Below are 27,098 nucleotides of genomic sequence, written 5' to 3'. Positions count from 1 at the left end.
CTACACCGCATACACAGGGATGCTTAGATTACAAAAATGCAACACTGCAACTACACGAGGCTTACATTGGTCTAAGACAAGGCAAAACGTGGCGAAAATTATCCAATTGTTCCACAATACTGTAAACAGGAATTGAATCGGCCTAGTAAGAGTTAAAATCATGTATTCCTAGGAACTAATGTTTTTAAACAATATACATACATGCAATCACAATTTATTGATGTGCTGTGCAAGGATTTGTCATATTGTATGATTGACTCAGTTTAGAGATGCGCAACGTGTCATTTTCACGTATTTATGTATGTCACTATACTGAGCTTAAATATACTATATTATGATTTCATAATGATGTATCCGGCTGGCAACCGAGTCGTATTGAGTTGGTGAGCATTCTATAAATAACAATAGAGTCAGGGTTATTTGTATTTTTATGCTTTGCTTTTCTTGCTATATTCATACCACTGTTCCTTGCATTGAGCTACCAGACTTGTTTACAACAGCCTTGCCACAAAGTGATAAGACTACAAGTTAGCAGCACGTATAACTTGGATTTTCCATCATCCATGAATTGATGGAAAACATCGATTTTTCGATTTTCTTATCGATTGAAAAGAAGTACAAACCGTGCAACATCAAAACTTCATATTTCTCTATATTTTTCAGATTACTTTTATATTTAATAAGATCCGTATGCGCATATGTGAAAATATGTGCCATAAATCTTTTATGTGTTTTTCAGCCATGTGATAATTTATCGAGGTGAAATTAAAATAAAGTTCACCACACGATATCTTCACGATAAGCCCGCGCCTCAAATATTAAAATTGGAAAATATCACCAATCTTAAACTTCTTAATTTCTGGTTTAAAATTAAGTTACAAAAGTTTATTTACATTTTAAATAGATCTTTTGCTTGAAAGTGGCCACACTCAAATGATACCGTTTGGTAATGGGATGTTCAAATTTTGAGTATATGTGGAAGATGGAATATTTTAGAGAAAATATAAGTACTGAACTTAGTAGAAAGAGAAAAATAATTTTTCTCTTTTTCAATAATAAATGTATGCTATCTGCTGTATCTGCTGAAATATATCGATTTTAGCAAAACATCGATTTTAAGCAAGCATCCACAAACATTTCAAACGATGTATCGATAGAGTTATTCCCATCTCTAGTGACAAATCTTAAAATGATAATATAATTCAATCTTATCATATTGTTGGAAAAACATTAGACCTGTTGTGATATGCTAATTACTAGCGTGTAAAAAGTGTAAGTATTGCAAGAAAATAAGTGATGCTTAAAAGCAATTAATTTTTGTAAACCGATCAAACATGCATCCATTTAGACGTGTGCTTGTGTATGAGTGCGATATATGTACGGAAAATATACGTATATTCCCATTTACCAATGTATTAAACACCAGGAGCAAGCAAATATAGAAAATAAGTACATACCGCTTGTGAAGTAAATACATACGTGAATATAAAAAATGTTGATGTGATAAAAGCATTTAATATGCTTTATATTTCATGTTTTGCGCATACAAGCGCACATGCATTCAAATATACATATGGATGTGTAAATGTTACATGTAGTAGTGTGCTTTAACTGGCTTCGTTTTGTGTTTCGAAATACATAAAAAATATTTGTATGTCAATATAAAGTCAAGCAATCTACAATACATTTATAATTTGCATCTTTTGGTGCTTTGTGTAAGTTGTTAGTGAAAATAAATAACTTGTACAAGATTTACTGACAATAACAAAAAGAATTGGTGACAAATTCCTTATTTATCGTCATCGGGGTCGCCGGGTGGTTAATCGGTACGTAATGACAACCGGCAACACATCCTCGGGTAATGGTACCGTGTGACCGCTACTTTTATTGTTGTAAAGTTATATTTTGAATTGAAGAATTTTTAGGTAGTATTTAAAAATATTAAATCGCTTCTAAAGTGTAAAATATATTAAACAATTAATATAGAGACAAGAGACCTTCTATCTTGCCTTGGCAACGTGTTTATGTGTGTATTTAAGTGGTTGGCAAAGCTATTGTGTGAGTGCAAATTCTTGCAAGGTTATTCAAATACCATGTGTTGTAGGGTATAATTTAGTCGGTTATACATTAATGTATACATTACAATTTGCTTTACTTGTCATCAATCCAATAGTAATTGTGGACTGCTTCCATTTTTCAGATAGACAAAAGTCAAAATGTCGGTTCACTACAAGTTTAAGAGTACCCTTCACTTCGATACAATTACCTTCGATGGACTGCATATATCGGTTGCGGATTTAAAAAGAGAGATCATACAGCAAAAACGGTTGGGAAAAATCATCGATTTCGATCTTCAAATTACAAATGCTCAAAATAAAGAAGGTAAGTGCGGCCTATTTATTTTGAGATTTTTAAAAGTATTAACAATTTCTTTCTTATAGAATATAAAGATGATAACTTCTTAATACCAAAAAACACCACGTTGATTATTTCTCGGATTCCGATTGCACATCCCGTTAAAAAAGGATGGGATCCAGCCGCAGAAAATACAGTTGCAGCGGCGCCCACAAATAAGTCGGAGAATTTAAATATGGATCTGTTTAAAATGCAAGGAAGCGAAGAGGAAAAAATTCAAGCTATGATGATGCAGAGCACTGCGGATTATGATCCTAAAACGTGAGTTTTAACAAGTATGCAAAATACAAAAGTTTATAGATTTTAAGGCTTTATAGCAAATAAACTGATGCTACTACCTTGAATACTTTATGCAGAATCATGATCATAGTCCTAATCTCTATCCATATGACAATACAATTTAGCCTGTTCGATAGTTAGACGGTGTGTCAAGATTTTATGCCATCTCAGTATTTCTACCAAAATTTGTGTATCTGGTCTTTTACAATATCAGAAAAACAATAGTTGTAACGGATGCCTATGATATCAAAATAATATGGATGCCTATAATAATAATATTTAATCTATGCGTAAACCATGTTATCTTTAATACGAATACTATTATACTTTGTTATATACCTAATACGAATACTATTAAACTATGTTATATACTTAATATGAATACTATTTAGTTAATAATATTGATTAATTTTTAATATTTTTCCAGATACCATCGCATAAAGGGACAGTCGCAAGTTGGTGAGGTGCCGGCTTCTTATCGCTGTAACAAATGTAAGCGAGGTGGCCACTGGATTAAGAATTGTACGTTTGCTGGAGGGAAGGAACAATATGAAGTGAAGAGAACTACGGGCATTCCCCGCTCATTTAGGGGCAAGCCAGAAATGTAAGAATTAGGCCTTATTTATTTTATAGTTTCAAATTTCTAATGATTTTTTTTTTCGATATCAGATCAATTGAACCAGAGGCATCAAAATATTTAATGTCCACTGAAAAGGAGCAAGAAATCCCAGAAGATTTGATATGTGGAATTTGTCGAAACATTTTCGTTGATGCCGTTATGATTCCCTGTTGCGGAAGTTCTTTTTGCGATGACTGTAAGAAAAATTCATTATTTAATTGTTTACAATTTTGATTGATAATATTTTATATTAGGTGTACGCACTTCGTTGCTGGAGTCGGAAGATAGCGAGTGTCCAGATTGTAAAGAAAAAAACTGTTCGCCGGGTTCTTTGATTCCAAATCGATTTTTGAGGAACTCTGTAAACGTCTTTAAAAATGAATCTGGCTACAAATTAGCCGCCTATAAACCTGGTAAGCATTTTTAAATAATAAGTAACGATATAGACCATTTATAATTCTTGAACTTTATAATATTGCAGTTAGCAAAGCAACTCCCCCAGCTGAAAAAAAGGAGGACGAAGTTGCTGCTGAGCTTCCGGAAGAATCAAGTCAAACACAGGATGAAGAACCTCAGAATGAGCAGGAGGAGAATAAACCAGATACAGAGGAAAAAGAGGACGAAGAAGAGGTTGGAGGAGAAGATGATGCCCCTGAAGCCTCAAACATAAATAGTATTGACCCAATCAAAAAAGATAATGATTCAGACTTCGAGGATAACATAACAATCAAAATGCCTCAAAAATTGATTGAAACTACCACAAATATGGCCGATGCCGTGAAAGAGGAGGTATGTTTTATTATTAGCGAAATTTTGAAAATGTATATTGTAATTAATCATTCAAATTCTTTCAGGCTATCCCTTCATATTCACAAAAGTCGCATGGCAATAACGTAATACAACGTCGTGATCACAATTATGAATATAAATCGGATTTAGATATGAAACCGCAAAGCAACTATCCTAAAAGTGATGTTAAGCAAGAGCGAAGCCTTTTGCCTACGCCAGTTGGCACTCATCATAAACCGCAATATCCAAATCATAATATGAATGATCAGCGCGATAAGCCGGTAATGAATCCTGAGCAAGATCATCGCATGGGCATATATAAACCTCCATATATGCAAATGCCTCGATTACCGGCAATGCATCAACATATGGCTCCTTACAATAATGGATATAATAATATACAACACAGGCCACCGATGAGGTGAGTGCAAATGAATTTTATTATTTATTCGACAGAGAAATAAAAATAAACGTTTTTAAATGTGTGTAAATTACATAGGATAATATAATTATATTTTAGTTTGATTTTAATTTAGCAAAAAATATTGGGGAACAAAATAAAATAATAAGTAAATTTTAGTTTTATATATGCAATGTCATTAGAAATTAATAAATATATTTCTAATCATATTTTTTTTTTTTTTTCTAGTTTCGGTCATTATCAAAATCAACCTGTGCATCAAATAAATGCACCATATATTCCGCCTGGAAACATGAATATAAATCCTTCGCAAACATTTCAATCATCGAATTTGGCTTCCATTTATCAAGGAGTTGCAGCAAAAGTTGGCACTGGGTAAGTTTCCAAAAATGTTGTGACTACAAACATTGGAAAATTAAATAAAAATTATCTTTTTTGTAATGTCTGATAATTAACTGTATAATTCTATTTACAGACTCATAGACGATCCACTTGAAGCGTTTAACAGAATTATGAAGGAGAAAGAAAAGCAAAAAGTGGAACGTCGGCGTAGTCCAGGCCATCACAGATCACGGTCTCCTGGGCGACCGAGACATCGCTTCAAGTCCCCAATATATGACCGAGGTTCGTCCAGGGAAATGAGCAATAAGGAGAAGCGACCACGATCTCGGGAACGGAAACGTGAATACAGTTATGAGCGAGGACGACCAAGTCGTCTTGTACGCCATTCAAGCCCTGGATCCAATTCACCAAGTGACAAGAAGAAGAGGTTATTCTATACACTAAGATATATTCTTATATACTAGAGATTTAAAATAATTTACATTACATTATAATGTCTTCCACCCAAGACAACAAGACACCAAACACCTGGGATAATATTCTGTGATAAACCACACTACCAAAGAAACTCTAATTTAGCAGATTTTATACTTACATAAGAAGGGTATTTATGAAAATATCTTTATTCCGTTTTCATCCATACGACAGATGAGAAACGACATTATTTTAATGTGGATAGTAAATTGATCAAAAAACGTAAAAAAAAAAACAAAAAATAAAATAATTTATGTGAATTATCTACTTCCCTGAGTTACCTGAATTTTAAATATTTAGGTAGAGAAGGATAAGTAATTTTTCGTTATTTCAGTAAGACTTCGTAATTTGGATAACATCGTTCACAATTAATTTATGAATATTCTACCATTTTATAAGCATATACCTTGATATACATAATTATTTTATCAGCATTTTGTTGACTTGTCTGTCGTCTGTCCGCGTGTGATATAACCTTCAACCTTTATAAAAGAGGAAATTTAAGTAATCTATTCTGTGAAGATTTTAATGTTTTTTGCATTAGGAATGTCACACAGAGCATGATGCTTGGTGCAGAATAATACGTAAGGAACATATTTTTTCTTGACCTTCATTGCATTATATTTTATAATATCTTTAAATTAGCAAAGAGCTCACAACTAAAATATAGAATATGGGTATTAAAGACAAAAAAGAATAATAAGCTTTAATGACTTTTCTGCAGAATAATTGGAGCAGTTCTTGAAGGCATGAATCCTTTTCTGAAGTGCAGTTCATGGAATTTATCTGGAAAGGAGCCCACTGTTCAAATTATCTTTATTTTTTTTGTTTGCACGTACCAATTTTTTTAAGGAAGGATTTGATTTCAGGGATTCGATTCAGCGGTTATATTCCTTTATCTCGTATATATTTCCAGATGAAAGACTTTAAAATTATTTATTTATTTATGACAGAGTTTTTCCTTTTCTTCTCCAAAATTCCTATCGAATTAAAAAGCATTAAACGGATAACGTTCATAATGGATAATCTGTTCATCTCCTGACAGCGTTTTTATGGTTTTGATATCGAATCCAATATTGACTGAAACGTTCACTTTTTTGTTGCAGTAAATTAAATAGAATGGGTTTTAAGTAAAGGCGTTTTAATAAACAAAATTCGCATAATTATCTAACCAATGTTGACTGTAATTACATTACATGTCCATTTAGAATTTCTTTCTTAGATGGATATCGTAAAACAAACTACACTTTTCCCAAAAAAAAAACCTGCCCCAATGTGTAACAAGTCAAATGGAAAATTTGTTTTCGCCGCCCATTATTCATTATTTTCCATTGAATGTTTTCATAAAATTTTATTTACTACTAATCTTTAATTGCAGGTATGTGCATCGACGTTCTCCATCGCCAAAACAAGGTCATAAACAGAGATTAAGAGAAAAGTCGTTGCCCAAACCTCTATATGGATCGAAACCAGATACTGTGGAACCGCCGCCGCCTGGTTTTGAGTCGTTGCCGATTGAAAACATTGCTGATAATGATAGAGACCGAAACAATAAGCCTGTTGATCATGATATCGTCAGGCATGCAGAGGACGATCATCATTCGCGAAAGAGACAAAGACCCTCCAGTAAGACTCTGGATACCAAAACCGATGAACATAGTTCCAAAAGCCTTACGCCACCCTCAAAGTCAAAGACTGCGAAAATTCCAAAAATCGAAGGTCCTGATTTGTTTGATAGATCTCCAAAAACACCTGAGAGAAATGAAAAGGATTCCCATTCGATGGTTATGGACAAGCACCAGAGCGAGCTGTCATTTAATCCGGAAAATAAAACAAATATTGTAAAGCCACATGATCGTTTAGAGACTGGCAGTAATACAGGAAAAGAAAATAATCTGCTGTCGAAAGATCGGAAAAAGAAGAAAAAGGAAAAATCGGAACGCAAGAAAAACAAGAAAGATAAGAAGGAGAAGGATAAGGAGAAGGAGAAAAGGGATAAAATTAAAAAGGTCTACTCAGAAAGCGTTGAGTCAGCATCCGCGTCTGAGAAAGGCTTGAACCTCGATGCCCCAATGGATCCATGTAATGAAAGTGCTGAATTTAATTCAAATGATATACTGCAAAATATTTCGGATTGCATTGAGCTTGATACATCAAAACGAAATGATTCAATTCTTAGCATCGAGGTGACAGATCACGATTTAAATAGAGAACATAATTCCTCAATTCATGAAATGAATGATGTTAAAATTTCAAAGTGGGAGTTAGATGATAGTAATTTAAACAGTAATTTTTTAGATCCCAGTAGAAAAGTGGCCTGTAATAAAATGCAAGATCATTCGGAAATAACATCTGATGTTCTTCGTAAAGCGGAACATGCAATTTTTGCAAAAGCTATTAACGCTATACGACCGGTCGAGTTTAAAGTCGTCATTGATGCGAAGCGCAGTAGCAAGGATCGTTCCATTACAGTAAAACCTGATCATAAGGATCGTGACCGTGAACGTGACCGTGATCGTGACCGTGATCGCGATCGTGAACGCGAACGTGATCGTTCTCATTCCCCGAAGGCTAGCATTAATAAATCCGTCAAAGAAAGGCTAGGGAATAAAGTTGTTAACGAACGCAATTACTCATCAGATCGCTCGAAGAATGATCGCGATCGTCGGGAGAACTCGGAGAGAAAGTCAAGTCGCGACCGATACAAATACAGTTCTACAAGTTACAGTTCCAGAAAACGTGAGAAGGATTCCAAAGAACGTGTTGTGGCAATTGAAAGGAGATTTGATGATCAACGAAATCGTAAGTCGACTGAAAGGGAAGTGATAAGTATATCACGCAGAGATTCAAATTATTCGGATTCCAACAAATATAAATCCCAAAACAAGGACAAGTCATCAACATCTGGCACTAAAAGTGATAAGCGAAATTATGAATCAGATCGAAGCCCTTATAGGAGAGCCAAATCAGGAGAATCCCGCTTGATTGCGTCAATTGCTTCGAGGCCATCAAAGCCCGTTCGTCCAGATAACCCTTTCCGAAAGTTTGACGAGAACAATTCTTCTGGTAATAAGGTATCAAAATTCGATAATTCTTTGAAGCGGGATGGTACTTCTCAATCTTCAGATCAAGGCGACAATAAGAGAAGAAAAGATAAAAAACTCAAAAAAGAAAAGACCTTAAAAAAGGCTTCGTCGACAGAATCGGTAAAAAGTGATAAGCGAAAAGATGTAAAAAGTAAAAAAAAAAATAAAATACTAAAAAAAAAGAAAAAGTCCAGAAAGTAAGTTTTTGAATATCACAGCAGAGAAGTCAACGCGAAAAAATTACTTAAAATATATGATATACGATATTAATAAAAGAAAATACAACCAATATTGTAAATGAAAAATCGTGTCTTTTTTCTTTAATTTCAAGGAATAAATAATGCGAATTTAATTTTATTTTGTATTTATTTAAGTTGAGTCAATTTTTGATTGTTATTTACGAAACTGGGACCAGAATAAAGTTAGAATGCTTCAAAGAGGTACAATAAAATGTTAAAATGCTTTAGGGCGTTTTAAAAAATTTTCTTGCATACTTTGTGGGGTCGTTTTTTCAAACAAACTTGCAAAAGTATGCAACAAGATTTTTATTTTTCAGATTGTCATGAATATTCAGGTTTTTGTATGTATTTAGGGGCGGCTTACATAATTATGTAAGTTCGTTAACTATTGCATAATATTTAAATATTTACACTTTCTATGCGCCGCCTAATAATCCAAACATTAATTCGATAGAAACAGGAATTGAAAAGAAATGAATAAAACACGTTTTCAAACGACTGCAAATCAAAAAGCTCAAATCACAATGAAGATAAATATTTTGAGAAAGATGACAATCGTGTGCAGTTGACGCCGCTGTTGTGGGGGGAGTCTCAATATATTCGTTAGTCTTATACTGCTTTATGATACACATGTAAGTATGTATTTAAATGCATACTGAATGTTTTTTTTACTGGCTACTTACATAAATATACCGACGACAGAGCAGTGCGAGTGCATACATACTTGTATTACTGCTGCAAAAACCACTCTCACTTTCGTTAAGCACAGTAAACGAGTTCCACTTTTGCTCTCGTGTGTGGTGAGTTTCTGCGGTGTGTTGTAAAGCTACGATTTGCTGTTCCGTTAATTAGGGCCGAACTTTCAACAAGCTGCATTGTAGCTCAGACAAATCGAGATCTAAGCACGTCTCGTATACAGAAAAGTTTCACCTACGGTTATGTTCGGTTGTGATTTATTTAATATCACCAGCGGGGAAAAAAAGGAAACAAACAGAAAAACATTATAATTCCTCATGTGCAATTAAGTGTGTACCACCACCAAACAACGACACTCCACTATAATAAATAAAAACTAAAATAAAAAGTCTTTTCGACATCGAACATCGAATGGACCAATCGAGCTGAGCGTGCAGAAATTTAAATAAGAGAATGTGCATGTGAAGGCATGTTGTGTACATATTATTAAACATATACACATCCATACATACATACATGTGTACATAAAACAATTCACAACTTGTGCTTCATAACATTAAACACTCCATAAAGGTCAAACTGGAAAAAATATGCTGTAATCAAAACATTGAAATATAATTGTTGTGCTCTTATATCAATTGTATGTATTTTTTGTACTAGTGATCATCAAAGCATCGTCTAAGAGGCATTCGATTTAAAAATTTGAAACGCATATTGTGTATGGTATAATTTGATTAAAACCTATTAACCAATTAACAATGCAATCCGTGTTGATTAACATACTACATATACTTCGTATTAAAGTGTCTTCTCGCAAATTCATGAAATATTTGATTTAATTGCATACATACACAATACACTTAGATATCCATCTATCTTTCTTTCTCTTTGTTTATTTGTTTTGTGTTATTTTTTGGTATTTCTAATTTGAAAGTCAGTTGAATCATTGTTTTATGACAAAGGGGCCGAAGAAAGGAGAGTACATACATGCATGAGAGTGTGATTGTGTATGAGTGTGTGTACCATATATAAACAACAACACAGCGTGACTGCAAATTATCTATAACTTAACTTAACTTAACTTAACTTAATAACTCAACGAAACAAAATACGGCCAGAGTCCGAGTTGGCCTGGCTACAACGTGGACCGTCGTCGTCGTCATCGTCGTCGTCGCCGTCGTCGTGGTAAAATGGCAATGGTAGCCTTCCAGACGCGGTTCAGTGGCCGGCTGTCTGCCACAACGGCCATTCTGCTGATCGCAAATATCGTCTACTCGACAACCAGCAGCACACATTATTCGGGCGTTGCGGCGGCAACCAGCAACTCCAATTCCAACTCCAACTCCAACTATGCTGCTGCTGCTGCTGGTGGCGGCGCTCTGCGCTCCATTGCAGGCAATGGAAATTCAAATCTACGCTTGGCGTTGCCACGAACGGGCGCCAGCCAAATAAATAGTGGCGGAGGCGGTGGTGGTGGTGGAGGGGGCGTCGGAGGGGGTGGCGCTGCTGCAAGCTTTAAGCTTGCTGCAAAAACGTTAAACTCAACGCGCAATGGAAACTTGCGAACAAGGTAAGGTTTTTTTTCTCTTAGTTTTATTTTATATGTATTTCTTTAAATTTTCGATTATGCTGCATAAGTATGTAAATCGATGTACGTTTTACACACACGTTTGCAAATCTTTTTTATTTTTCGTTTTTTGTTTTGTTTTACGTCTTTTTATTTTTACACAATTTTATAGCATTGATAGTGAAGCTGCATTAGTTGCCCCACAGGGGGAGACACAGTAGTTAAGAGTGGCCCCAAGCTTGGCCTGGCATCGTAGGTACAGTGAACGCTCGAATAGTTGAACGTTGTAGTGTTTAAAACATTTCATGACTGAACAGCCTTAAAGCTAGCTTAATTTAATGAAACATATTTTTAAAAAATCTCTAATCAGTAAGACTTTGTTAATTTCCCTAGAAAACAAATCTAGGAATCTTGTACTTTTCAAATATAAAATCTTTTTACATTTTAGTAGTATGATTTTTTGTGTAAATTATATAAAATCGTTAACCAAAAAAGAAAAACTCGATGATAGCCTTAAATAGCTGACGTTTGATAATACTGGCATTATTTACAGCTTTAATTAAATATATATGATAGATATGATAGTGTAAAAACATTGTATTTCAATACTAAGTTTTTGAACATAGTAAATCAATACTAATATGAAATACTTACGATTATTTACAACTTCTTGCGATGTCAATTGGATCATGTCGTTTTAGTCCTCCTCTTAAGGACATTCCTCAACTCTTACGTATTAAAATATGTATAATTTATAGTGCTATTCAGTGCAGTATTGGGGTTTTATTAATTCACCACAGCGAGTGTGCACTGTTTGTGAGCTTTTGTGTGAAATCAAATGGTCAAAACAAAAGATTGCGGCAACAAACTGGTTTTTGCACACTGGTTAACTGTAGTTTCCATAAACACACACACAAACTATTCGTATGGCTGTGGCTATGGCTATGAATGAATGAAAAAGAAAATAAGCAACAACTATTCATTACATCTCTGCAGATACATTTACTTGTAAGATACTCGTACTCGCACTCGTACTTACTTACACTCGTACCTCAACTCGTGTACTCGTAATTCAATGCGTTTTATTCCATGCAACTCGTTTTGTTAATCACCATCACAATACCCGTATCGTACTCAACTCGCATATAACTTATCTGTCAAGTTATTGTTATAGATAATGTTTAAACAAATACAGCACAACAAGAAAATAACAAAAGCTGCAAAGTAAGCTTCTACAGATTAACGCAGACAACAGACCTCAGATATTTTGCCATATACTCGTGTTCAATTTCGAGTAGATTCCAGTGGAAAACAGAGCAAACTTGGGAGGGAGACCTTCTACTACTACTAGTTATTGCAATCCCTTGTAGACAACTTTTGCTAAATAAATTATGCTCATTATTTGTTAAATAAAATACGCAAAATTACGTTACAGATTTCAATAACGCTGGGTCAGAAAACTTTAATAAGTCAGGGTCATTCATTGTTGTTGGTTCTGAGTTACTTTTCGCACGCGCTACGCTCTAATCTTGGTAAAAAAAAAATGAAAAAGAGTTTTCTATGCCTAGGCGAATGATGAACTGAAATTAAGCGATTGACGAAATGTTTAATAGTCCTGTTGTAATCGCTTTACGATTGATTATAGTGTTGGATTATCCACACGTTTATAATTGTCGCTCATAGATGATGCTGATTACAGGGTATGCAGCATTTGTGCATGCACCGTGGAGGCTCTGGCAATGGCTTGGCTTGTTGATTGGCTAGCACACAGCACCACTAACTGGTGGAAAACCGGTCTGTTGTGCCCCGAGAGTGTGGGAAATGGGCAAATAAAGCCAAACTGCTGTTTACGACCAAAGTTGCTGGCTTGGACCAAAGTGAATGTGATGCAAATTATTAAATTTTTGTAACTCCAAAGCCAAAGCTTATAAATCGCAGCTAATCTAAACAATACCTTTCTTTCAAATGCCCTTGCACCAATTCATTTCCGAACAACATTTGCGCGGTTGCCACATAAAAACTACTTTTTTTTTTGTGTACCTACAATATTTATTTGTTGTGTTATTTTGTAGCATATAAAACAATTTAATTTGACGCAATTCTTCAGTACTAGATTAATTTAACGAGTGACAAAGACGACTAAAATAGTAGCTCCGGGATTAATCACAAATCTTTTTAAAATCGTTCTCATGTTATGTTATGTAGCTAAAGATTTCTCCATATATAGCAAAAGAATTATTGTCTCTTTAGTATTCAATATTAATATGTTAATATGTTCTTAAACAGTTAGAACTTGTTTTGGCTATAAATTCTTTTTATATCATTCAATTATTTGGCTAACGGAACATGTGCGAGACTGCTTTGGTTTTTTTTTCGTTTCTTTTTTTCGTTCTTTTTGCTTTGTGGTCAAGTTACGCAAGCATTCAGGCCGGAAAGAATTACTGACGTTCAAACCAGGATACATGCAAATAATTGATAAATGCATAAAATTTACATTGATTACTTAATTAGCATCATAAGATCATTTTTTATTAGACTGACAGAATAACAGGGTACAATGTAGTCGAGAAGTCTTTGCACAATGCTGCAAAACAAAAAACAATACAAAACTTTCATTTGTAGTTAGATGAGAACAATTGCTGATGATTGTTCTTATCGAAGATCTTGTTTTAAGAATTTAGTTGGGTTTGTCTTATTCAAAATATGTTATTGAATAATTTAAGCACCTATATAATGGACGCTAAATATTGCATTTCTGAATAATTTTGACAGCACAATCATTTTTATTTTTATAGTAAAATTTTATTGAACAATAAGGGGTTTGGCTTAACCAGTTTTTTTAAATCAAGTAAAATGAATTTCTTATGAAACATGCAACTCGAAATAACACGCGTCTGATAAATCATTTGGCGTGAAAATAGCCAAATTGACAACACTGCCACATGCCTCATAACTTATTCAATCGACCTTGCATTGCGTTTAATCTATTCTAGAGAGCAACAATTGCTAAGCATATTTGAAATAATTATCACAACGCTCGAGGGTAAATTGAAGCGGATCGATAATCTGGGTCGATCCGTTGAAGATTTGATGGGACACATTGAGACCTTGGAGCATCGTGTTACCAACAATGTTGAAAAAACGGAAGAGGCACTGTCGAAATTAAGCAGTTTGGATTCCAAACTTTCGAATGTCGTTTACATATTGCCCGAAATGGGAGCTCAATCGGTTGATGGGTTTCACGTGCCAAAGACACAAAACACCGCGTCGACCGCCTCCTCCTCCTCACCCACATTTCAACTCGATAGCCGGCTGGTGAAGTTGGACCAGAAAGTTAGCGACATTGATAGCAAACTGGAGGTGCTCAAGACCCAAATCGACAACAATTTCTTGCAAGTGGACGACTTCAATGCCGAGGCAAGCGAAAAGAAGCCAATCACCATGAATGTTGTTGAGATTACAAAGGCAATGACGGCCGAGGTGATGTCCCATGTCTCAACGGAAGTCAATCAATTGCGTGACTCCACCGACAACATTGACAAGAAGTTGCAATTCCATATAAATATCGAATCCGAAAACATTGGCCGCATGTTGCGCATGATGAACGACATCCACGATGCGGTCGTGGATCATCATGAGCAAAACAGCGGCTACAATGTGACCACGACTGCTTTCCCCGCAATTAAGTCCAGCAAAATTGATGCGCTGGTCAAGCAGATGCGTCCCATGGTCTCCGTATCGGAGAAAATGGATGAAGTCTGGGACGTTGTTGTGGGCACCAAATCATCCGTGGACCATCTGCTGCCCAAATCGGATGCGCTGCTCACGCAAACACAGCGGCAAGAGCGCGCTATTGGCGAAATCCATCAGGATCTGAAAGCCAAGACCAATTTGATCATCAACAATTTGGACATGGTGGAGAAGCGTTTGAAGAAACAGGAGGATGATGTGCAAGTGCTTGCCCAGCGACCAAGCAATGCAGATCTCTTAGGCGATCCCACCATCGATCGATTGGTCGAGTACGACCCCAGCAGGTTGGCTTTCTGATAAATCCAAACGTTCTCCTATTACCTATTTCTATAATTTGCTGTTGAATTCCACTTGTTTACTAGATATTCTGTTCTTGACGAGACTCTGACCGACTTGAATGAGCCACCCACGACGCCCTCAACGACAGCACGCACTACTGCTACAACGGCTAGCAATAGCTCGACTACAGCATACCCGACCTTGGGCACTCCCACACCCGCCATGTCTGCGAGCAGCCAGTCAAACTCTTTTAGTTCCAATATAAATAATATTCTGGGTTTCTCCTCAAACACAACACTGACGACGGCGGCAACGACTGGCTCCTGGAATGCCACGCCCACAAAATCAGCCTTCCGAAAGGGTGGCATTATCTTTCCAAGTGTCAAAAATAAACCGGCCGTAGTCAACAACACGTTTACCAGTGACATTTTTACTCTAAAGGATGTGAAGGTAAGACAAACTAAAATTTCAGATTTGTATTATACTACTAACAATTCTTGAAAGTTGTATATAAAAAGTATATATCTAATCTTCTTAATTAATAAATAATTTAAGTCGAAGAGAAAGAAGCCCAAGTATTTATCGCCTTATTATGCTCTAGGTTAAAACCTGTTTCGCCAAACGAATATACGATAAATAGCAATATATATGCAGTATATTCCAGACATTAATAATGATACTATATTACCGGTGAAGAGTTTAGTTAGCAACAAATACAAACACCCACCCAATACCTACATACAGTCTGATATTATGAATCCTCGCTTCTTTGCCACGTTTTCGAAATTGTTTTACCAAAATTGTGATGTGATCTTAAAGTGAACATTGTCTTTATTTACTTTAGAAATATTTGTACCGCAATGTGCTCTATATGCTATATAGATATCCTATTAAGTTCAATTTATTTGTAGAAAAGTACATAAAATACGAAACCGAAACGTGTCAAATGTTTCTTCACTTACATTTCTCTAATATCTTGTAAAAGTATATCAATATGGTGGATGTGTACAAACTATGATAGATTCTGGAATGAGTGATGAGGGGACACTAAAGCTACAATCAATGTAGTGGACATAAATACTTCGATAAATATAGATGTAAAAATCTACATGTTAAGATGATTCCAAAGAGCTTTAGAGTTCGTCTCTAAGTTGCTTCTCCTTGCAGGTGCAAGTGTGGCTAAAGTTAAGTTTCTCCATGTCGGGAAAGACATCGACTGGTGCTATAAGACGCGTGCTCCACTCTTTAAACAATACCATGTGGTAACAATAGATATGTTGTGGCATGAGATTCTCCTCAACGAATGCGCGTGCTGTCGACACGATTTCCTTAACGCGCGACTCGTTTTCTTTGGCCCATGTTATTTTTTCGATTACATCGCTCAAATCACGCTTGATGGGTACAAAATGCTTGTAGGCAACCAGCTTGCTGTAGAAATGTTCGTAATAATGCGAATCTTGTTTAAAGACCAGGGAACCGCCAGCCAGTAAATAGGGTAGACGATACGCTGCAACAGCTCCATCGATATTTAGCTGATATTTGTACTGCAAATAATACAAATTATTACATAATTGTTGTTTTGTATTGTATTGTTAATTGTTACAATCGCAATTAACTCGTTATTCGTGTGTTACGTACTCTGAAAAAATCCATGAACGAAATGTGCGGCACCTTTGGACCGTATTTATCCTCCTCATTGCGAAAGAAAAAGAAATTCGTTATTGACGCATTGATCAGGTCTGGATACTTTCTAGCCAGATCAATCAATTGCAAGCGCTCTCGCCGTGAGTCCCGGCCGCGAAAGAATGCCTTCTCCTCTTTGGTCTCCCAGGGATATTCACTCTTCTGCACCGACAACATGTCCAGCATAACCCGTCCCATATTCTCAATGGTGGACTCGGTAATGTCATATGTCGGCAATGTTATGTCGTAGGTGTCATCACTGCCACACCAAGAGAAGATCGGATACGGACCCGAGGTGCGCTGCTGCCCGCCTTTCTTCGACAGCGGCCAATCGCCGAGATTCAAGTAGAACTCCATGTCTGGCAAGTAGACAACGCGTGCCAAGGCCGACAATGTGGCATCCATGAACATCTTGAAGCCCGTGTATTTGCCATAGCACTTGCGCCAAACTTCCTGGTTCTTCACCACGTAATGGCACAACGAGATACTCTCGGGGGCATTGTACCGCTTTAATAGATTATCGCGTATGGCACTGAAATTGACGCGCTTGAATGAATGCAAGTCCCAAGCGATCTGTTTGTCCGCCGAGAAATCGGAACAATCATTGTTGAGCAGCCACAGATTGAGTTCCTGTGGACAGTAGCAACGCTCCGAGTAGACCTTGTTGCGTATAAAATAGGGGGATTGTGCCACATGCGAATTATTGTATTGCACATCAATCTCCACATTTTCACACCAATCACCAATCGTATAGCGGACAATATTTGAACCGTCGCCTCGATCAATAATATTGATGTTCGAGCGGCATTTTCCGTGCGGCGAATTGCCTTTTATTTGCACTTTGAACTTTGCATTCGTGGGGGATGAAAACCTACAAAGAAAAGGCGGTCATAACAATGTTTTGCATTAATTATGCATTCGATGATTGTTTACTTTTTTCCGCTCTCGTCGACTGCATGGATGAAAAAGTATCGAGCCGGCAGCACAATGTGATCGGGCTTAAGTCCAGGCCCCCAGACTAAACTTTTCTTCACATCGACAACTTGTTCCTTGCAGAGTGTTAATCGCAAGTTAAATATAAATGTAATATACAATATTTGCAACAACATTGAGATTCGTTTTATTTACACTAAAATGTTTGTAAGTGAGACCAGCTTTACAAATATCAATTACCTCAGTTGAAAAAATACTGCCATCAATGTTCTTGGGCGCCATCTTTTAACCCTTATGCTGATCAAATGAAGTATTCTGGCTATACTTTTGAATATACAAAATATATATTTGTAATTTAAGGGACTTTTCTTTTACCATACTTATATTTTCGTAATTTTTTCACTTAGGGTTTCTCTTGTGTGGACATTTTAAATGCTGGAATGAAACAGTCGGGAGTGTTTTACCTGCAAATCCGTGGAACAACTTACTGGTTTTTAAAGGTGTATTGTGAACAGAACATTTCGGATGGCGGTTGGACGGTAAGTGCTTTATTAATTTTGATTTTAATGTACATTTGTTAGAGCAATTTAAACACATAGGTCATTCAACGACGTGATGACTTTGGGGAACCACGCGAAAATTTCAACCGTGATTGGGCGGACTACAAAAATGGATTTGGCGAGCCGGCAAAGGAATTTTGGTTGGGCAACGAAAACATTTATATGCTGACAAATAACGAAGAATATGCACTGCGAGTCGAATTAGAAGACTTTGAGGGTAACAAGCGGTAAGTAAAAGTTTATTTAAAAAAAAAATTGTGTAACCATTTCATAATTTTGTTTTTTGTTTTTTGCAGATACGCTCAGTACTCTCATTTTAAGATACACTCTGAGGCAGATTATTACAAGCTTGAAATCGATGGATACGAAGGAAATGCTGGAGATTCGCTAAATGATCCATGGTATGGCTCAAATAACAGTCCATTTTCAACTTACAATAAAGACAACGATCGAAGCTCACTTAACTGTGCAAGCATGTTAAAGGTACGTTTACGTTTTTATTATTCCCAGATCAGAATGAAATTTACAAAAGTAATCGTTTATATTTTAGGGCGGCTGGTGGTGGAAATCATGTGGGCGTGGACTTAATGGACTCTATCTGCATGATCCTCAGGACTTGACTGCGCGCCAGGGAATCGTTTGGTTCCGCTGGCGGGGCTGGGATTACACATTAAAGAAGGCAACGATGATGATTCGTCCTCGGATGCCCCAGCCACAAAGTATGACCTTAGGCCCAGTGACTGCAACATAGAATTTCTTGCATCATTTTAAACATTTAAACGTTTAATTACTTGAGAGAAGAATTTCTGGTAGGTTATTATTAAATATCCGCCCATATAATAGCGAATGATGCATAATAGCAAATTTTATTGACAAGCATTCTGTTATTTTAATTGTTTATCATTTAAAAATAATAACTTATTTTTTAATGTTGTATTGAATCGACATACAAGCAAGCTAGTTAAATCTCTTAAAATTGTGTAATAACGTTATAAGTATTAATCTTAAAACGCCGCAATCATCCCATGTAAACTGTAAATAAATTCACTGTTGTTCTGTTTGTATTTAATGTATACAAATCAAATCATCCTGACATCATTAAAATGATTTATTCACAATCGTAAGTAATATACTATACCTATACCTATACAATAAAATCAAAAATTGTAATTAGCGGGCTTTGTTTGTGGGGTTTTTCTTAAATCGATAAATGGAGATCACAATGATCGAACCGATAAGCCATAGGAGCATTTTACGGTGAGTTGGCAGGGCTGGGGTGAGAGTCGAAACAATATTTAAATTTGTTATTTGCGGCGCAAACAACAACAAATCAAAATTATGATGCTTAAATACATGTATTAAGCAAATAAGTATTGGTAAGACTTAAGAAACTTTGAAACAAAGTAAATCAATAACAATCTCATCGATACGTTATTTTTCAATACAAATTTTTAAATAAATTAAGGGTTTGAAATATACATTTTAATACAGCTTAAATATATTGATATATTTATGTTATGATCAAATAACTAATTGCCGATAACTAGAGTCACGCTTGAGTATCGACAATTATTTCGCAATAATGACTTATCGATACAACATGATCCTTTCGATCAATGGCATCTGTAGGTACGTAAATATGTATGTACGCCATATGAAGGTATGTGTATGTGTGTATCTATGTTTTTGGAAATATTGTGTATACCTGTGTAGAAACGGTGGTGTGTTGGTTCCTTGTGAACATCTGCCGGCTTGTGAAATGACCTTCCCTTGCAGGCATTGTATGCATAAGCGAAGCAGTAAAGCCATATTAACACGGAAACGACGTGCAACAGCACGAAAAGCGCGGGGTTATTGTATTTTGAAAATCAAGAATAATTAAAAAGTGATTACAAATTATAAATAAAATCAAATACATGCAAATGTTGCTGCAAATATTTGTGAAACTGTGCATAATTGTTGTTTGTTTGCAACATGACGCCAAATGTGCCCCCGATCGTGATGCCAGTGAGGAAAACATCGAGGCTGCAACAACAAATGGAGTGCGGCATGAAAAGTGGACGAGATTAGAAATGATGGATAGCAATGGCTTATACTGGTTGCAATGGTGGCTTCAGGACAAAGATATTCATTTTAAAGTCACCGTAAATACGCGTGGTTTTATTGGCCTGGGATTCTCGCGCCGCGACGGACGCATGTCCAGTGCAGACATGGTGCTCCTGTGGGTTGACGATCACTCGGGCAAAGCGAATGCTTTGGTGCGTAATGGTGATGGTAAATGGTAATCAAAAGGTAGTAACTGTGTTGTTTGATATTTAATAGGATGGTCATGGTTCTACACATCATCCTCACGCGGCGCCTCTGCAAGACGATACACAAAACTATCACGTCATCGACGGGTATCAGAATGCCACCCATACTTATGTTCACTTCAAACGCTTAATTGAGACCTGTGATCCCTACGATATGCCATTGAGCGTAAGTAGTATTTGTTGTATTGAATGTGTGCGTTTAATTCACCTAACTGCTTTTAATGTTTCAGAATGATACTATTAAAGTGCTGTGGTCCTTTGGCAGCACTGATCCCATTCATGGGAATTTAGAGGGACATGGCCAGAATCGTGGTGCTCGCTCGCTTCATCTGCTGAATCCCGTGTTTCGCAAGCAGCGACATGAGACACATCAATGGGACATTACTGTGAATAATGTGACGATTGAGTCCAGCATGGATACGCTTTACTGGTGCAAGATCATGAGCTTGCCCCGCTTAACAACTAAGCACCATATTGTAGGCTACGAGCCTTTGATAACTCGCACATCGTATGTATTTTATCTGTATTTTACGATTAAGTCGTTAAATTCTTTTTTTTTCATTTATTTAGCAAAACCCATGAAAGTCTCGTGCATCATATGACGCTCTTTGAATGCTCGACCAAATCGTATCCCGGCTCAGACTCGGCCTCATGGGATGTGTGGGTTAAGAGCAGTGGCACCGTTTGCAATAGCAACTCGTTGACGCCACGCGATTGGGATTCATGCTCCACACCAGTTGCTGTGTGGTCAATTGGTGCATCTGGACAATTTCTGCCTGAACATGTTGGCATACCAATGGGTGGACCATCGGGAGTCAAGTATTATATGCTCGAAATACACTACGACAATCCAAATGCCTTGCACAGTAAGCTTGTAAAGTAAAAGAAACTATTGGAAGATATCTTTTATCTAATTTGTTTTACAGCTGTGGATCATTCCGGCTTCCGCGTTCATTACTCTCCTAAACTGCGTGCTAATGATGGAGGCATCATCATCAGTGGCGTTTCCATTTCCGACACTCAAATCATTCCGCCTGGACAAAAGTTGTATCGCAATGTTGGCATCTGTGGACCATCCTGCTCAAATGTGGTACGATTTTAATGCTTAACTATGATTTAAATAATCGTCAACTACCATGCACACTTTTATTTAGATGTTTCCCAAGGACGGCATTAAGATCATTTCGAGCACGCTTCATTCGCATCGCGCTGGTCGCAAAATGAGCCTCCGCCATGTACGAGATGGCAAGGAATTGAATCGCATCATTGAGGATGACAACTATGACTATAAATATCAGCAATATCATCAGCTGGCCAATGAAACAGTTGTTCTGCCTGGTGATTACATTATCACAGACTGCGCCTATGAAACTGTGCATCGCAAGCGCGCCACCTTTGGTGGTTATTCCACGAAACAGGAAATGTGCCTGTCGTTTATCACATACTACCCAAAGATTGAATTGGCTGGTTGTTATAGCATGACACCTGTTCGGGAATTCTTCGAGATGTTTGGCGTATATCAGTTCTATTCGTTGAACATGACAGATGTGGAAAATCTTTTTCTCTACAATGGCAATCTGTTGGACTACATACCGAATACCATTTATGGCAAAACTAAAGATAGAAATGCCAATTTAACTGCTGAAGAACTCGCAATGGAAGAGTCTTTATTAAGTGCGTCATTCAATCTTATTAAGCATTATAAGACTGTTCTTAAACAAATATTTGTATTTCAGATAAACTACTCATTTCGGATCCCGTTGAGTTCCACGATCGCACCTTTCTATCGCACATAAACCAGCTGCCTTGGTCAGAACCATTATTCACTAAGCGTGTCGAACAGGCCATGATAACTGGTAAACACATGACTTTCTGTCGTGTCTCCAATGAGTCAATGTCAATTGTAAGTGCATCTTTAGTTGCTAGTGTATGTCTTAATATTAATGTATTAATTAATTGCAGCCCTCAGAAATCATACGCTATCCAAATTTTACGAAATTTGTGAAACCGCCCAGCAGATGTACCTACAATCTTTTCATCGATACCATGCAATTGTCTTCAGCAGGTTCAACAATTGAAGCTCCCTTGACATTAACATTATGTTTACTACTTGTTACTTGTCTCAAGAAACAATTTCAAATATCCTGGGTATCGTTGAATTATTGAGGATTTAAATCTAAGACAAGTCTGCAGCAGCAAAGTTTAATTTTAATTTTTACTCCAAAGATGTAGTTTTTTACAATAATATTTTTGTAATAATTTAATGTTTAAATAAATAAATCACTAAGAGAAATATATATTTAAAAAAATGCGCCTTTGTTTGAGAAATGCTCAATGCTAATAGAAGTGTAGCCAGGCAAGTAAAATATGAGTGGTATATTTTTTGGCGTACAGCAGTATATTTCGAAATTGAATTTACGGTCACGCTGTTTTTGACTTTGGGCCAACAACAATCCCTTTTTGCTTTCGTCGACACTTGTGAAAATCTTAAAAGCGCATTTAATTGTTTTGTTAAGGCCGCAATAATAAATGAGAACAATTATAAATAGGTAATGGGTAAACTAAATGGTTTGATATTAGGATTCTAATAAATCAACGGTGCAATGGATGTGGATGAATGTTTCTACGGTAAGTTTAATTATTGCACATACTACAAACACAATCAAAGCAACGAGATGATATGCATTTACATATTGTAGTATGCGTGTACGTTTTTTTGTTTTAAGAATTTCAAAATTTGAAAGTGAAAGTGCAGTTTTTGGCACATGTTTAATATTGAAATATATATATGTATATAAGTTTGCAAATGTGCATTATACATAAGAGAGGAAATATACTACTTGAGTGTTGTCTGGCCGCTTGTTTATGTCGTGAGTAATGTGTGCGTGTGACTGCGCGTGTGCATGTGTGTGTATGATTTTTGCTGGTGTGCGTTATCAGAATATATAAAAGAACGCAATGTAGATTAATAATATTGTTATCTTAGTCAAGGCACCTGTATATACCCTACGACATCACAACGTGATGGACTCATTTCTTCAACAGTTTCTGCACCGTGGTTAATGTAAATCAAACAGCATTTTTTCCGGTAAAATTTCCCGGCGCAGTTTTTGCCATGCAATCAATATGGGTCAATGCTCTTGCTAATTTAAAGGCTTATGAATGTGCAGATGTGAGAAATAACCCTTACATGAATATTGCTGCAAATATATTTCCTAATTGTTAGGAAATTTCTTTAGCAAATTTTTCTTATTCTCAGACTAAAAATAGTTAGCCGTGGCGTCACGAAATAATTTTGGAACTGCACTGATGGCTAAAAATATACTTACAATAAAATTGTATTAGAGAAAATGCAGTCCTTTTTATTATATGGTATGCAAATATGTTTGTATTTTAATCGACTTCTAAGCTACGATTAAGTTTGTTTTGTAATTTCTTTAAATAGTTAACGGGTAGCAGGTATCTCACAGTTGAGTTCACTCCTCAGTAACATATTTTCATTTAACTAATTTATTTCCAGATGAGCTATCATCGTTTATGTCTTCGCCAAGCGACTATGGGCTTAACCATAATGATTTTGATGACATTATAAGCTCAACGGTGTCGCATCTGGATCCTGGCTTGGATCTCAATTCAATTATACCTGACAACCCAGAAAACTCGCTGCAAGGCGAAAATTTATTCTCTGACCTATTCCAATCGGCGACAGTTGGTGCCAATGACTTGGAACTCAACTTTAATAGTTTTTCGGCATTTGAAACTCCAAATCTGACTACAGATGATAGTAGTTTCTCAACATCGGTGGCCGAAAATCCAAACGATTTATTGAATATTTGCAGCGATAATGCGGAAATCGAGAAGCTAACTTTTGGCAATCTTCTGGCCCATAGCCAGAATCGCGATACACCATCGCCCACTGAAAGTTGGGGCAGTTCTAGCGGTAGTTCGACAAGTGGCGTTCAAAGCGATGCTTCCGATGCTTGGCAGCAGCATAAACAACAATATGACCAAATTGACATCGAGTCATGTCAACAGAGCGCTCCTCCTCAAACATTGGTACAATTTGTACAAGGCTTTCGAGCTAAAAGTAATGACAGTATTTCAGACAGCTCACGGACGCTGCCTCAGAACATAGTGGCCCAGTCGGCGACCAATCAACAACAGCCGATAAAAGTGCCCATACCTAAGTTGATTGTGCCCACGGCGACGGTTGCTGCTGTCCCGCCTCCCAAAGTGGAGACGAAGATTCAAAAGGCGCCCGATAAATTACAGGCAACAGATTCGCCAGGAGAGAGTTTGGGTAAAACAAAGACCATCTTTCTATCACCCAATGACTACAAGGCTCTCATGCAAAAGATGAATCTGCATGGCACAAAAGGTGCTAAAATCAATGGCAGTGTGAAGCCGCAGATACCAAAAATCGTGGTCAAAACGGGAAATGATAAAGTGCAATGTCATCAGAACTCTGTGAGAACAGCGAGCTCAAATAATCCGAATAACCCGCTCAAGATCTCTACATCAGCCAGAGTGGGCAGCATCATAGACGAGAAGATGTACAAAAAGCAACAGCGCATGATTAAAAATCGAGAATCCGCCTCATTGTCGCGGAAGAAGAAAAAGGAATATGTTGTATCGCTAGAAGCGCGTATAAATCACTTGGAGAAGCAAAATTCCACTCTCAAGGGCGTAAGTGCTTACAAGATACTATCTTTCTACTTTAATTAATTGTGTATTTTCTCTTGCAGGAGAATGTAACTCTGCGCAACCAACTCGTTGCCTTTGCCAAGACCTGCAAATGCCGCAAGGGTAGCGCTTGTGAATTTGTGCTGCACTCGTTAAACACAGCGTCGCGTGGTGAGCAACACGTGAAGATTGCACCGCGACCAACTGCAACGAGTTTCAGACAGCACATGAATGCGGCAACAGTTAAGAAAAACGTGGCCGTACTGTTTGCCATGGCATTTATGGTGACCCTGAATGCGGGCAACTTTCACTCGTATCTGAGCAAACAGAATCTGGACCCGGAGAGCGTGGCCACCGTTGCTGATGCGACTCCCAATGTCAATGAGCCGATTCCCATTGGCCGTCGTTTGCTTTGGGTCGATTCTGAAGAGGAATACAATGAGAAGCTGAATCGCAGCAGTCGCCAAGCAGCTGAGGAGCTGGTGATGCCACCACTGCATTTTCTACGACCAGCAAGTCGAGCTCAAAATGCCACAGCGAAAAGCGATGATTGGAATTCAACGGATACAGGCAGACATAATAAAAGTGGTGCACCCCCACCACTCACGTATCCATCTCCATCTATATCTCACTCAAACTGCTCAATGAACTCGGCTGCCGGCAACCAAACGGAATATTCGCGACTATCGCTCAATTTACAGAAATTAATCAATGTTAGTGGATATCTGAATCTGAGCAAGCACGAATCATATGACGTCGAACAGGACAATGCACATGGTTATAAATTCGCAACGGATTACTTGGACTTGCCGGACCTGGAACAACAAAGGACACAGCTTGGCAAACGTAAAACATTTGTGGGCTTCAACGAGCGTTTAACGGATATTGAACACAAGCAACGGAAAATGGACACATTGAATACACAAAGGAGTGACAACAAGACAAGCGACTCAATAAATCTCTTCAAAGGCATCAAGCGTCAGGATGATACTTTCTATGTACTGTCCTTTAACACGCAGCATATTCTAGTGTCGCCTTCCACTCGCGACAAGAGTGCACGGCCAAAAATATCATTGTTGTTGCCAACAGCAGAGCCATCGCACAATGGTGACATGATGATGATGCAAGTGGACTGCGAGGTCTTCAATACAAAGGAACTGGAGATCAAGTCGGACATGATACCGGCTAAGCTGCGGCCCAATGTGACCAAGTGGCAAATGAAGCCCAAACATATTGCGCTTAACAACAACATCGGCTCTAATAAGACGCAGGGTAGCATCAAGTTGCAGGACAAAATTGTACAGCCCGAGAAGCCGCGTGTGCGCACTTACTTTATGGTTGGGCCCAAGAATCAAGCAGCTGCAGCTGCGTCCCAAGAGAAGACACGATTCGTCGAGTACAATAGCAGCAGAACGCTCAATTCAGACACATTTGACTCGCGTTTACATGGATAATCAACATTTTGACAGCATGCATGCAGCTCTATACATAGATCTATTCTTTAATAGCCTCTTTCCACTTGGAAGGGGAAACTGACATAGTAGACAATTGATAGTGGGGAACGTGCAAAGTAGAGTGGAAAGAGGCTATAATTTTAAAATATGAATATACAAAAGTCTTTGATTAATAAATAACCATCATGCTTTGTTTCTTTGTGTAAATATTGTTCAGAATCTTTTTGACTTATTAGCGATACCTGCTGTGAGGAAATCCCCATTAGCCAGCTTTATCTCGGCCATGAGCTGGCCACGATTTCGGCGTGGCGCGCCCTAGTTCCCAGGAAACCTCGATGACTCACCACCATCGGAGGTTGATGTAGGTCAGATCTCGAACAATGCTTTGCCGTTGAACGCAGTAACTGTTGCTGAAGTTCTGAAACTGGTTGTGCAGACTGCAGACTGAATCACAGATTGTGCAAAAGCGACAAATGTATTTTGCAAACCATAATTGACGAATACCAAGTATATATGT

At 37.3% G+C, this 27,098-nt stretch overlaps 5 protein-coding genes and 1 long non-coding RNA gene across 9 annotated transcripts; 4 read left to right on the top strand and 2 right to left on the bottom strand.

The window, feature by feature from the left end:
- Positions 1 to 198: 198 nt before the first annotated feature.
- On the bottom strand, positions 199 to 769 carry LOC127565555 (uncharacterized). Its single transcript, XR_007954883.1, has 2 exons — positions 460 to 769; positions 199 to 392 (listed from the first exon to the last, which is right to left on the bottom strand). It is a non-coding gene; the product is annotated as an uncharacterized LOC127565555 (long non-coding RNA).
- Positions 770 to 1,155: 386 nt separating this feature from the next.
- On the top strand, positions 1,156 to 8,730 carry LOC117568510 (E3 ubiquitin-protein ligase RBBP6). 3 transcript variants are annotated; one of them, XM_034249211.2, is made up of 11 exons: positions 1,156 to 1,272; positions 2,201 to 2,382; positions 2,442 to 2,676; positions 3,122 to 3,298; positions 3,364 to 3,509; positions 3,568 to 3,726; positions 3,795 to 4,102; positions 4,168 to 4,523; positions 4,752 to 4,898; positions 4,999 to 5,292; positions 6,718 to 8,730. In XM_034249211.2, the coding sequence occupies exons 2-11, from the start codon at positions 2,217 to 2,219 to the stop codon at positions 8,624 to 8,626; spliced, it is 3,897 nt and encodes a 1,298-aa protein (XP_034105102.1). In that variant the 5' UTR covers positions 1,156 to 1,272; positions 2,201 to 2,216; the 3' UTR covers positions 8,627 to 8,730. The 3 variants fall into 3 exon arrangements, with proteins under 3 accessions (XP_034105102.1, XP_051860552.1, XP_051860553.1); XM_052004592.1 differs by having other exon boundaries at positions 1,162 to 1,272; positions 2,205 to 2,382; XM_052004593.1 differs by lacking the exon at positions 1,156 to 1,272 and adding an exon at positions 2,055 to 2,058 and having other exon boundaries at positions 2,205 to 2,382.
- An 831-nt stretch (positions 8,731 to 9,561) lies between these two features.
- On the top strand, positions 9,562 to 19,273 carry LOC117569028 (angiopoietin-related protein 3). 2 transcript variants are annotated; one of them, XM_034250022.2, is made up of 8 exons: positions 9,562 to 9,689; positions 10,295 to 10,930; positions 13,921 to 14,961; positions 15,040 to 15,406; positions 17,980 to 18,111; positions 18,172 to 18,359; positions 18,429 to 18,615; positions 18,683 to 19,273. In XM_034250022.2, the coding sequence occupies exons 2-8, from the start codon at positions 10,551 to 10,553 to the stop codon at positions 18,881 to 18,883; spliced, it is 2,496 nt and encodes an 831-aa protein (XP_034105913.1). In that variant the 5' UTR covers positions 9,562 to 9,689; positions 10,295 to 10,550; the 3' UTR covers positions 18,884 to 19,273. The 2 variants fall into 2 exon arrangements, with proteins under 2 accessions (XP_034105913.1, XP_051860555.1); XM_052004595.1 differs by having other exon boundaries at positions 9,562 to 10,000.
- On the bottom strand, positions 15,829 to 17,789 carry LOC117569029 (protein O-glucosyltransferase 2-like). The gene is made up of 3 exons (XM_034250023.2): positions 17,573 to 17,789; positions 16,595 to 17,510; positions 15,829 to 16,500 (listed from the first exon to the last, which is right to left on the bottom strand). Exons 1-3 carry the CDS (start codon positions 17,746 to 17,748, stop codon positions 16,090 to 16,092), a joined length of 1,503 nt encoding a protein of 500 aa, XP_034105914.1. The 5' UTR covers positions 17,749 to 17,789; the 3' UTR covers positions 15,829 to 16,089.
- Positions 19,274 to 19,805: 532 nt separating the features above from the next.
- On the top strand, positions 19,806 to 22,728 carry LOC117571485 (MOXD1 homolog 1). Its single transcript, XM_034253651.2, has 8 exons — positions 19,806 to 20,390; positions 20,455 to 20,610; positions 20,675 to 20,952; positions 21,015 to 21,310; positions 21,371 to 21,534; positions 21,599 to 22,118; positions 22,181 to 22,347; positions 22,407 to 22,728. The coding sequence occupies exons 1-8, from the start codon at positions 20,049 to 20,051 to the stop codon at positions 22,608 to 22,610; spliced, it is 2,127 nt and encodes a 708-aa protein (XP_034109542.1). The 5' UTR covers positions 19,806 to 20,048; the 3' UTR covers positions 22,611 to 22,728.
- Positions 22,729 to 22,885: 157 nt separating this feature from the next.
- On the top strand, positions 22,886 to 26,788 carry LOC117567197 (uncharacterized). The gene is made up of 3 exons (XM_034247026.2): positions 22,886 to 23,072; positions 23,965 to 25,130; positions 25,190 to 26,788. Exons 1-3 carry the CDS (start codon positions 23,048 to 23,050, stop codon positions 26,579 to 26,581), a joined length of 2,583 nt encoding a protein of 860 aa, XP_034102917.1. The 5' UTR covers positions 22,886 to 23,047; the 3' UTR covers positions 26,582 to 26,788.
- The last annotated feature ends 310 nt before the right edge of the window (positions 26,789 to 27,098 follow it).

This window comes from Drosophila albomicans, chromosome 3 (assembly GCF_009650485.2).
Source record: "Drosophila albomicans strain 15112-1751.03 chromosome 3, ASM965048v2, whole genome shotgun sequence".
NCBI classification, from domain to species: domain Eukaryota; kingdom Metazoa; phylum Arthropoda; class Insecta; order Diptera; family Drosophilidae; genus Drosophila; species Drosophila albomicans.
The sequence above is the reverse complement of the archived record's forward strand: the minus strand, read 5'-3'. Positions and strand labels throughout refer to the sequence as shown.